This window comes from Quercus suber, unplaced genomic scaffold (assembly GCF_002906115.3).
Source record: "Quercus suber isolate HL8 unplaced genomic scaffold, Cork oak 2.0 scaffold_891, whole genome shotgun sequence".
In the NCBI taxonomy this organism is placed as follows: Eukaryota; Viridiplantae; Streptophyta; class Magnoliopsida; order Fagales; family Fagaceae; genus Quercus; species Quercus suber.
Window position 1 is genome coordinate 184,341 of NW_027070317.1, and position 12,642 is coordinate 196,982.

Sequence of the window (12,642 nt, forward strand, 5' to 3'; positions counted from 1 at the left end):
GCAAGAGAGAGAAGTTACTAAAATTAAATTTCAATTTCAATTTCAAACTCTCTCTCTCTCCTCGTTGTGTGTCCTTTTCCTCTCTTTTTTATTTTTTTTCTTTTACAAAAATATTTTTTTGATCCAAAAAAATAATTTTGAACTTTGAAGTTTCATATCATAAAAAATGGGGTATATAAAATATAAAATAAAAATCATCTCTAAACCATACTGTTGTACTTTTTGTCCACATTAAGGCTACGTTTGGATACTGCTTATTTTACTGAAAACGAAAAACAATAAAAAAATAATTTCCGGTTACTCGACATGAACAGTGCAAAAGGCACTGGTCAAAAAAAAAAGTGCAAAACGCAAAACGCTGAAACGCATCAGCTATCCAAACGCTACCTAACACCTCAAATTATGTAAGATTGAATTTTGAACTTGTGTGCGTTGTGCAAGTTGCAAGAATCTCCCAATTTCAAATTGGGAAAAGTTAATGGATGAATTATTAGTTTAAGAATTATTTTTAAAAAAATTATTAATAAAACAATTAACTTTGTTGATGAGTTTCTATATTTTGATTACCTTCCATGATAATAGTATTAAAATTTTCCTAAAATAATTTATTAACAATTGTCCTAATGATACACATTAACACGACTCTTACAAGTTTAATAAGTAGTTTTTTTAGGTATAAGTGCTAACACTTTCCTCAATAACAAGTAGCTCTTTTTTTTTTTGTTATAAGCGCTAACCATAATTCGTTACAAATGATAACAAAAGAACAAAGCAAACCTACTAACACCATGTGAATCGGCGCACTATTTATGCTAACACGACCCTTCCAAGAATATCAATTGTGGATACCCGAGGAAGAAGTGGAAGGGTCAAAGTATTGAGTTAAAGCCCGAAGAGGAGTAGGGAGGGGTAATGGAGATAATCCAGGCATAACACCAAACTAGGGCCGAGCAATAACCCGAGGAGTTTTGGCACCCGAAGAGGAAGATAGGCCGACCTAAACATTAGCCGGCGAGCTACAGGTCGAGCCGTCGAATAAATAGTAACAGAGGACAGTGGTAGACAAGCAGTCGCTAGATGGGAGCTGCTTGTCCCATCCGCATTAAATGGCATACTCCAGCTTTACCAGACACGTTAAATGAGGAGGTGACCTGAACAGTGTTGGCCACAGCTTTCTCAGCTACTGCCACCCCCTATTTCAAAAACGTCAGAAGACAGGTATTGGAAGGGAGGATGAATGCCCAATAGAGATGGACAGAGTGGATGCAATGGGGAAGGCTATAAAGGGAGGAAGCTGGATATTGGGGAGGAGGACGAAAAAAAGGAGAGGAACACCTAATAACAGATAAAAAATGGGCTCCTTTGGAGATAAAGAGTTCTCAAGGAAGATCCACACTTGCTGTGCTATCCCGTCTCTCATAAATTCTATTATTTTGGACCAAATTCAATCAACTCAGTTTATCATTCAAAGAGGGCTGCTGTGCAAACGAATTGTTGGTCCTTACATCAATAATTTAATGAGGGAGATTACAATACTCTAAATTGTGCGAATTTGATTTTTATTGTGCGGGTGGATCTCATATGGTGTAAATGTGTTTTGTGGTAATTTTGAACTTCCAAGTTCCCATGCCAAACTAATTAATCTTAATTTTAACTTCAAAAAAAAAAAATAGCATTTCCCATAATTTTATACTAATAGCTCCAATATTTATGCTGGATATGCATACTCAAACTCATCAAGTACCTTGCAATGATAACTCTAATCAAAAGTAAAATGCCCAATCTCACAACATTTTAGTGCTTCATGAGCCTGACACCAAAAAGAATTCAAAAATAGATATAAATTAATCATCAAATAATGTCACAATGACATTACCATAAACACAAATATAAAGTTGATGAAAGACGAAGGACAAAAAGTGTAACATGTTTAATAGTTACTAAAGAAAAACGAAGTTCAACCAAACTCTAAAGATGAAAGTAATATTTTTTATAATTTTTATAAGTACTTTTTGTAGTATTTAAATTTGATTCAAAATTAGACTTCCATCCCAAAAATTTCAAAATTACAATTGCATATTTGGAATATTTTAATGTTAGCAATTTCATCCTTTCATATATTTTCTATTAAATTTATTTAATGTCACATTAGCCTTTAGCTGTAATGAACAAAATATAAGCCTTTAAAATTGAAACTTCTTAAATTTGAATGATAAAAAAATCAAATTTAGAACAAGTTGTAATCACAAAAATTGTAGTTCAACAAAAATTCAGATTCTCTCTCTCTAATAATTTGGGCCCATTAAGTATATGTGTTTAAACACATGTTTTCTATTTTTAAACAATATTACACGCATTTTTACACACTTTTTCACGTACACATATTTCTAAAAAATACAAATAACATTACCACTCGGCCTCTTATTTTTGAATCCCAATGTGCAATAAAATAAAGCACAGCTTACAGCTTGGCTTCTTCATTTTTAGTTAATTATTGATGAACAGTTTCTTCAATTTGGGCTAACTTCTGTTTGCCCTTCGTCATTTACCAATAAGGCCAGCCGTGCATTCACATTATAAATACATGACCACCGCACAATGTTGGTACTTTCTTTTATAATTTTCGACGTTATTGATCAAATAGAAACAGAAATACATTGGTAAAATATGATGACTAAGGGTCATATTTGTGGGTTCCAGTTAATTCAATTACTTAAAAAAAAATTTGATAAAATATTTTCATAAAAATATAGTATAAAATAAAATAAAATAAATTAGTTAAGTTTCTTGTCGTCAAATAAGACGTTTTTTGTTCAATAAAAAATCTCCACTTACACTAACAAATCAATTGATGTCTTAGACTAATGATAAAAAATAACCATTAAAGGCAGACCCATAAATTGAAACTATCTCTCAAAATATATATACATATATATACACACATACATATATATATATATATATATAATATGTGATTCAGTAAACAATTATGTGAAAAGCTTTATAGCTCAACTAAAATTTTTAAGTGTTTTCAACAAAAATGTCTAAATTTCAAATCTTTCAACTCATTGATCAAATTATCCACACACACACACACACACACAAAAAAAAGAAAAAAGAAAAAGAAAAGAATAATCACTACTACTATGTACTTATGACTAATGATCAAATTAGTATCTTGTATGTTATAATTAAACTCAAACCAAATCAAATATAAAAAATAAAAAAATAAAAAAAAATAAAAAATTTAAACTCAAACACTCCCTCCTCTTTTCAGTTCAATTAAAAAAAAAAATGAGACAAAAGTTATCTCTCTTTTTAACTGTTTGCTTAATAACAATTATGCAGCCAATGACCTATATATCAACTGATACTTCCTAGAAAAAGAAGAAGAAAGCTAATGGTCATAACAGCTACAACAAAAACGCAGCTAATCCTTACACATGTTTTGATTTTTAAATACTTTCTTCTTTTGTTTGGTTACATGAGTCTTCCATTTCCAAGAAATGGCAATAATAATTATAAAAAAATGATAATATTTTTTAAAGTGATGATGCAGATCCATTGTGTAAATTGCTCACTCTACTTCTTAGTCTGAAATTGTGGGTAAAGTCCCAATACATGCTCTGACATGAAGTCATGCCGCGTCAAGATTCCAACAACTGGAGGCCTCTGCAAAATACAAATATTTCACAGTGGATATTACTATTTGTGTGAGCTTCAAATATATTTTGATGGGAACTTCTAAAAGATTGACAAAGGGACAAAAGATGCAAAGTCCATTTGAAAGTAACGCCACAAAATGCATATGTGTGTGTTACTGCAGCAGTTTCTATTCACAACTTTTAACTCCTTTTTGAAAATTGGAAAATTGAGTTACTGCATGAAGCTTGAGATCCCCAAGGCAAATAGATCAATTAGAAAGACAACATGTACCCACCTGTTACATGTTCCACATGCCATATTCACAAAAATTGGCGACTCTTTTGTGCTCAAGCTTATAAAAGTCGAACCCGTATAAAAATTCACACTTATATGGGGTTTAAGAGAGGCGATTGATAGATAGTTTTAACCCTCCCTCCTAAAATTATTTTTTGGAGAGGCTGATTCCCAGAAACACAAATTCTTGTTATAAAACTAGCTCTGAGTAATTGAGTATCCATTTGGCAAAGATTATTTTTGCTAACTTATTTTACTATTTAGTTTATTTTTGCTATTATTTATGGGTCTCACTACACTTTTTGGTACTATTTATGGGTCTCACTATACTATTTCAACTAACTTTTATTTTTATCTACGGTACTTTTAGCAAAAAAATTTCAGTTTCAACAAAATAAGCGAATCTCAAATGAACCTGTACACATACACACACATGCTTACAAGCTTAACATGAATGTGCTTCTACTAGACACGTATATTTGCATGAGAGAGAGAGAGAGAGAGAGAGAGAGAGAGAGAGATCTTACCCCGGGCATCCTTGGCGTAACCAACATGTGCCTGAGGCCAAGCTGTCGAAAGAGAACTGCAGCTTTTGCTAGAGACATTGTCTCAACTACTGCGTATGGGGATGTATTAACGATGGGATGGAGATCAACATACATCTCAAGCTCCTCTTCCCTGATGTCTAAATCCTCCAGCTTGACCCCCTTGCCTGATCCTGCCTTATCAAAATCTTGTGCATTGAACGTCCTCAACATGTTAGATCCAATTGCCATCCTCTGCTTTGTGAACTTCTTTCCTTTAAGCAATACCAGCAGATGAGACCTCAGAACAAGTCCACACAACTGGGGAGCATCTGAGAATGGTGGCTCATCAATCACAGGGAACCCATTATGCTTTGTTGTTTTTAGAGCATATAATATATTGGCCACTTTTTCAATCCCAGAAAATGTGACTAATGGACCAGAAGCAACATCACTTGCAATCAAGTTCCTCATGTATGGTTCAGCATGGGCTTCCAAAAAAGGAAACCCCTTCATTTCCACAATTTGGTCATAGACACCCTTGTTGAAACAATCAGCCACAGTTTTTGAAATAAGGAGAACTAGCATTACCAATGGGAGCATTAGTAGACCATTAGTAAGTTCAAGAAGTATCACACAGAGAGATACAGTCATTCTCATCGTGCCCCCCAAGAAGGATGCGGCTCCAAGTAAGGCAAAGAAGCCCACATCAAGATCAGAGAGAGAACCGAGGAGAGTCCCAATAAGGCGTCCATATGAAGCCCCGGCAAGTATGACAGGGATGAAGAGCCCAGAGGGAACGGCAATTCCATAGGTAATAATGCCTAAGCAGTATATAGCAGCAAAGAAAACTATAAGAGTAGAGAGCTGAAATTCCTTGTCAAAACCAGAGCTAAATAGGTTGCGGATAGCATCATCATTGGTAGTCATAAACAGGGAAGCAAGATCATTGTAATGGTTAGGTGGACATTGGAAACTTTTGAAGTTTCCATAGCGACCTACAGTGGGGCACTGATCCCCCAAGGAAGCAGGACAAGGAATGCACTTTGATAACCATGGAAGGCCATAAGAACAACAGGAGGTCAAAAGGGAGATGATGATGGCAAGAAGGATTTTAAAAACAGGACCTCTCCTGCAATTCATTCCCAACAGTCAGCAACAGCAAAGCTATAGAAATTCTGTACAGCCAAGATTTAGTTTAGTACTCATATTAGCATTTAACTTAGAGAGCAATTAATGTAGTGTCCCTAATCTGTTTCGTATGCATTAATAGCCAACCTTGACTAATCTGTTCAGGATCACTTGCCAGCCCCCAAAACAAATTGGGAATAAGGCTTGGTTAATGCAGTGTGCTTGTGTATGTATGTATTTATAATTATGTGCATGTGTGTGTGTATGAGATACAGAGGATAATACAGGGACGAATATAACCAGTCTTAAACTCATCAATATAAAGGGAATTTCTAGAACATACTCATTGATGATGCTGTAAGTGCGAAGGACCTTGTCCACAAGATAATTGTAAAGGCTCCCAAAAATGCCTCCAATCATTCCAAGGACTATTACAGCCAGTAGATCTGCAATTCTGTAAGTGGGATTCACTGAATTGACATCAAACATGATGAGGCCTCCTTCCCCAAATAGTCCACATTGTCCACCCCGGCAAAAAACAATGAAAGTCCTCAACACCACTGCTACTACTGCTGTTGTAAAAAATGTCCTCCAAAGAAGAGCACTCCTCCACCTAAAATTTAAATAGAAGAGAGAGGATACTAATTACCTCAAGAAAGAAGGGAGAAGAGAACCTTTAAGTCCATGCTCATCAAAATTTCAACAGAATCAGTGAATTTACCTCAACCTGGTAAAGTATAAAACTAAACTTTCTGCATTAAAATATTGGAATTGCTACAAAGCAAGGCAGCTGATTTTTGAATGCTAAAAGTTCTCTAAGGTTTCAAGAGAGATCAAATTAGATCAGTAAGTTAAAAGGAGTTATGGACCAATTACACGATGTTTGCAAGCGGTTCAATATTCAAACTAGCCCCTATTTGTTTTTGCTCAAGTACAGCATTTTCCCAATTTTGTACATCAATTGCATGAGAAAGAAACATGCCTAGCAAATTAGGCTCCAGGACTCTTAATGAAATAGCCAATATGAATTGAAAAAGAGGAAATGAGAGGAAAAAAAAACAAGAAACAGTTTCCTTTTCTTCTCTTTCCTTTTTTCCCTCTTTTTTGAATCTCCCCTTTCCTCCTTCCTTTGGGGCCAAAAATTAAATTATTTAAGCCAAAAAAAAAACTCTAATATAATTTGAGAAGGCCATCACGTGGTTGCCTTTCCCTTTCATATTATTTTTGTTCCAAACTTTAAGCTGGCATCTTTTAAATTTATATATCTGTGTGTATCATTCCACCAAAAAAAAACCTTACCAAGTAAATCTAACAACTCATATGTCTATTTACAGTCTATGTTGAAAATCTAGCATCCGCAAAAATAAGTTATATGAGAGAGAGAGAGAGACCAGGAAGCTATTTCTTCTAATGCAAAGAGGACCCCGCCTACTGGGGCACGGAAGGCAGCTGCTACACCAGCAGCAGCACCACAGGTGATTAAATCCCGCCGGTCCAGATCATTTTTGAAGTATCTGAGCCACTTCCAAGTCAAACCATACTTGCGAGAACCACCCTGTCCAAGTAAAGAGGCTATGCAGGCACCAGTGTGTACCATAGGTCCTTCCTTCCCCACCACAAATCCAGCAGCAACTCCAAAAATGGAACCAAAAATCTGCCATGTTTGGATGAAGCAATTATTACAAGCTTATTTTCATAATAACTTCTAGTTGGCAGTTGGCTCACAATCGTTATACGCCTTTAGCAGATAACAGCTTGACATTTGTGTTGTGATGATAATGAAGGCTTTATATTGATCTCTCTTTCTAACTTTTGGTTCCAGGGTTAGAGAATGAGAACTACTATTTCTGATAGTGATAACATTTTGAATTCCATGAAGTTTCTGATCTTCTAATTAAGTGGATGATCAATAAATCCTAGGTGTGTCCACATATCACACAGAGAGAGAGAGAGAGTTTCAGTTTGTTACTCACCTTCACAAAAAGGGTGCTTGGAGCCAATATAGAATGAGCATCTATACCATTGAGGTAAGCTTTCACCTCAGGTATGCCAGATCCTGCTGCTGCGGGAGAAATGTAGGCACAGAGGCCAGCAGCTGCAATGGCCAAAACCATGTTACAACCAGCATATGCTGCAAATGCCTGAAAATACCTGCACTGGAGTTTAAGATCATGCAATAGTTACCGAATATATGACAAGTATTACAACTTTATGGTATGGGGATTCCCCGACCACGAAATTTGTTTGAGGAACAAATGCTATTAGTAGGCAACCAGAAAAAAAAAAAAATTACACTCCAGGAATTTCAAAAATGTAGTACAGTAAACAATTTGTAAACAATTCGAGCAAAGAACTTCCATCTGTTTTCAAGCAAAAACATTTAACATCCATTGCGCATGAAACTCCTTCTAGTACATCCAAGAGAACCTAGAATAAACATTTATAAAAAAAAATAAAAAAATAAAAAAATAAATAAAAAAAACATCTAAGAAAAAGACATAAAATATTAAGCAAAGGCCCTTTGCGTCAAGTACCATGTGCTTAAAGTTGCAATATCTCATTTTTGGTTCCTGGTTTCCAGCTGCAGTCCTAAACTCCTATCTCAGTCTTGAAACATTTATTTTAATTATTAAGTCACACACACACCCAACAGGTTTTGAACCCGCAATATCAACCTCCACCTACACTAGGAAGAAGTACCATTTGTGCTAAGGCTCATTGGCAATCTCAGTCTTGCAAAATGGTCATAGCTAAACATAAACTCAAACATCAACACTGGAGGGTATGCCTCTGGGGTTTAAAAGCATCATAAATGTACCCTTCTATTTTCAGTAATGTTATTCTAGATGCATGCCACCAGACCACAGGCCAGTATGCAATTAACCTCAGAAAGTTAACACTAAAGAGGGCCTTGGTTCAAAAAGGATGTTCTTATAGTTATCACAAATGCATTCAAAATTCAAATTTTTTAAGATTTAGTACAAAGGACTAACCACACAAATATAACTATTATGTTATGCCAACAGAATTACAGGAAATACTACAACAACTTCATCCAAGCAAACAAGGAACCAAAAATAAAAGCACTTAAGCAAAATAAATTGAAGGATATAGTAAAGCAAATAAAGACTTGATTACACTATGAAACTTTGATAATATTTAGGCAATGATAGGTAGACCTACTTATCCTTAAGCATGAGGCTGTTGGTGAACAAAAGTTTGAAACCAGCTATATTCTCAACAGCAAGGTTATTGAAGAAGGCAACGAACCCTGTACCTAAACCGATAATGAGTACAAGGGTCCATTTAAAAAAAACATATTGAAGTATCTCATTTTTTGTTCTAGACCTCCAATCCTGCTTAAAAAGATCATTCTCGATAATCCTGCACAAAACACACAAAAACCAGTGAGACAGAGACAGAACCTGGACAATAGCTAACAATCCTTTTTCTTCTTCTTCTTTTTTTGGGGGGGATATAGCGAATATATCCCTTCTTCTCTCTTTTTTGGGATATAGGGAAGCAGCAAAGCGAATATAGCCCTTTGCTCTAGGAGGAATGGGGGGAAAAGAATAGATGCTTCAGGTCAGTATAAATATTGAAGAGCATATAAGTAGGGAGATAGCTAAAATGCAAAGTACATTCTAAAAATTTTGGTTCTCTAGAGCAAATCACAAACAAAAATTCAACTGGAATATGTTCCCAAATCCCAAAGCATAGTCCTGACCAACCCAAAGGCCAACATAGATGGTAAAATGAGCAAAAAAACATTAATACCAATGTACTTTTAACAACATTATTTGTTACGAAAATCATGTTTCTTCTGAATTGCAGGACTCATATTTGTCATCTTCGCGCACATGCACACCCATGTACAATATACATACTTCACAAACTTTTTCAAAAATAACAACAACAACTGAAAAATACAGTAAGCCCTTAATTTATATAGATTTAGTCCTAATTACTAGAAGATATACTGACATCAACCACTGGCCTTTCAAGGTACATCTACATGAAAATACAGGATTCAGAATCTAATCTAAATCCTTTTTCTGCATTTTCTTTGCAAATAAGGTTCTACTCATAATGCACAACATATTTCATGATTTTCAGAAACCCAATTACCCAACACAACATATGGTTACTTCTCCCATTCCCTGTCAACCAAAGGGCAAAGGGTAATGAAAATAATTGTATTAAAAAAAAAAGTAATATAGGAAAACAATACTAAAAAGCACAAAACTCAATTCCATTGAGACTAATATGATTAATTACCTAAATTTTGTAACTCTTCTTATTGTCTATTTTGTAACCAACAGAAAAGATGCTGAAAGATAAAGAAAATGCCACAATAAAAGGAAAACGCCAACATACTTTCCTCCCACTTTACTTCTTATTTTCATTTTTTTGGTGGCAGAACAATTTCCGTCTCTTTTGGTCTCCCTCCATCAAAAAACCAAACATAGTGTTAATAAAAGAACCCTGCTTAACTGAACCTCACACAACTTCTTCTTGGCTTGATCTTTAAGAACCAAAATACCATGATAACACAGTAGACTCAATTATGTAAATGTTTCGTTTACACATCTTCACTTCCTAGGTAGGCACCCAAAGACTTGCTAAAATAATAGATAATGGCAGCCCAAAGTCAAAACTTTCTTCTTTTTTCCTCCATTTTCTCCCCAACCAACCACACACACATATACATACATACATACATACATACATACATACATGTGTGTATATATATATATATGCATATATGCAAGTATTGTATAAAAGAGATGCTTAACCTATTAAATGATCTGGTATAACTTTTATCAATGTTATAACTTACACCCATCAATAACTTTCTAATTGATTTCTTAAAAAAAAAAAAAAAACCATTGAATTAATTATATTGTCTTCATATACCCTACATACTCACAAAAAATCAAAATAATCAAATATCAATATATAACATGCCATCCATAAAATGTTTATATTCAAATTCTTTGAATTGTAATATTTTTTAAATCAAACATGAGTTTAACGATCATATAATATATATCACCCCCATCAACACAAAATTTAACATAGAACCCAGAAGCTATAACAGATACTAAAATATTAGTTTAAGAAAATGTCATTAAGTAATGCAATATTACGTAAAAGTAAAAGCTACACATGGTGAAATATCTATCTTTACATGTGTGTGTGTATATATATATATATATATAAGAAATGGGGTTGATAAGAGAGAGTAGAATAGTACTCGTAGTCAAGGCTTTCAATGGGACAGACATTGGCGCCAATAATGGCGAGATGAGAGATTTGTTTGGTTCTCTTGGCATCATGAGGAAGAAGCAGCGGTTCTTTCAGTGAAGACGACGTGGTTCTTCTCGACTCGGGTGATGCACTTCTTGATGATGACAACGATGATGGTCCCCTTCTCTCCACACCTATCTCTATATCATTATTATTCTGGACCTCTTCTCTCTCTCCCATCTCTCTCTCTCTCTCTAAAACACTACTCTCATTTCATTCCATTTTTCTCTCCAGTACGGTGGAGGAGCAATGGAAAGTTGAGGATTGTTTGTTTGTTGTTGTTGTTAAATGCTTTGTTGGATTCTGACCGTTTTGGAAAGGCTTTACTTTTAATATCCTTAGAATGTGAGAGTTTTGTGTTCTGTTTTTGCTTTTTTTTTTTTTTCCCGGTGAGGGGTTTGTTTGAAAGTTATCACTACACACGTCAGGATTTGGACACGTCAGGATTTGAACACGTGTTCGCAATCTAATGTATTCAGTAATAACTTTTGCTAGATACAAGCTGTACCTTGTTTTTTAAGGATAAAATGTAAAATTTACCTTAAATTTCAACGGAATTTGTTTTAGCTATCTAACTTTGTTATTCAATTAATACATCTTAGTCAAATTCTTTTAAATTCATTTTTTTTTTTAAATTTGGAAAATATTATTCAATCATTAATTGGATTTTTTTAATTTAATTTTTTTTGAAAAATAAAGGTAAAAATTTGTAGAGTTAATTGTAACATTAAACAGTAGTTGATGAAAATGTTTTAATTGGATATACTTGAAAGTTAAGAGTGTTATATAACTGAAATAAATTCTAATGAAAGAATAAGTTTTGTATTTTAGCTAATTTTTAATTATAGCCATCAATTTTATCTTTTATTGTCTATTTTTCTTTTTTAGACAACAAAGTAATGTTGCTAAATTAACTCAGACATCTCACAAAATGGATAAAACCTAAGATCTTAGGATTTTCGGTACGGTTTTCACGTACATTGAAGATTGAAGACACCATCAATATTTGGAAAGGACAATTTTTATTTATTTTAGAAAGAAGTTTATTTAACATTTTGGATTTCGTGTTGTGTGATTATTCATTTGTGTATGATTTTGGGTTGGATATGTCAGATTAGTTTCATAAAACATCATGACATTGAAGATTGTTGACTGTATAATTTTTTTTTATTTTCAGAAAAGTTTTGGGATGGATGTGTCAGGCTAGTTTCATCAAAACACTGATTTTGTAGATTGTTGATTTTATTTATTTATCTATTTTTCATAAAATTTTAGCAGTGTCTTACTTAAGGTTGTTGATTTTCTTCACCATGAATGTTAGGAATAGGAACCAGTTGTTGTAATCCCTTTAGTTAGTAAGTTAGTAAGTTAGTTAGTTAGTTAGTTAGTTGAGATTAGGATGCGTTAGTTAAAATTTGAGTTAACTTATGGCTTAACTCATAAAGCACATGTTAAATTAATTAGCCAATTATCTTGAACCATGTGGACCAATAAGATTAGAAATAGTCTCTTATAAATATATGATTGTAAGTCAACATTAGATATTGAAAAATAAACCAATTATTTTGTGCATCTCTCTCTTTCTCTATGGAGGTCTAGGTCCCCTTAAAGTAGCCTACAACAACTATCATTCCCATTTACCATTCTTACTCTTCCATAATTTATATTCGTATTCCAGCAAGTTCTCATCATTTGGTATCAAAGCCATCGATCTTAAGATGGAAAAATATTGTGATCG

At 33.9% G+C, this 12,642-nt stretch overlaps 1 protein-coding gene across 1 annotated transcript; it reads right to left on the bottom strand.

Annotated features, from left to right (window-relative positions):
• Window positions 1-3,257: 3,257 nt before the first annotated feature.
• On the bottom strand, window positions 3,258-11,229 carry LOC111992491 (chloride channel protein CLC-c). The gene is made up of 7 exons (XM_024024345.2): window positions 10,852-11,229; window positions 8,778-8,978; window positions 7,568-7,745; window positions 6,986-7,248; window positions 5,938-6,207; window positions 4,467-5,595; window positions 3,258-3,672 (listed from the first exon to the last, which is right to left on the bottom strand). The coding sequence occupies exons 1-7, from the start codon at window positions 11,082-11,084 to the stop codon at window positions 3,583-3,585; spliced, it is 2,364 nt and encodes a 787-aa protein (XP_023880113.1). The 5' UTR covers window positions 11,085-11,229; the 3' UTR covers window positions 3,258-3,582.
• Between the last annotated feature and the right edge of the window lie 1,413 nt (window positions 11,230-12,642).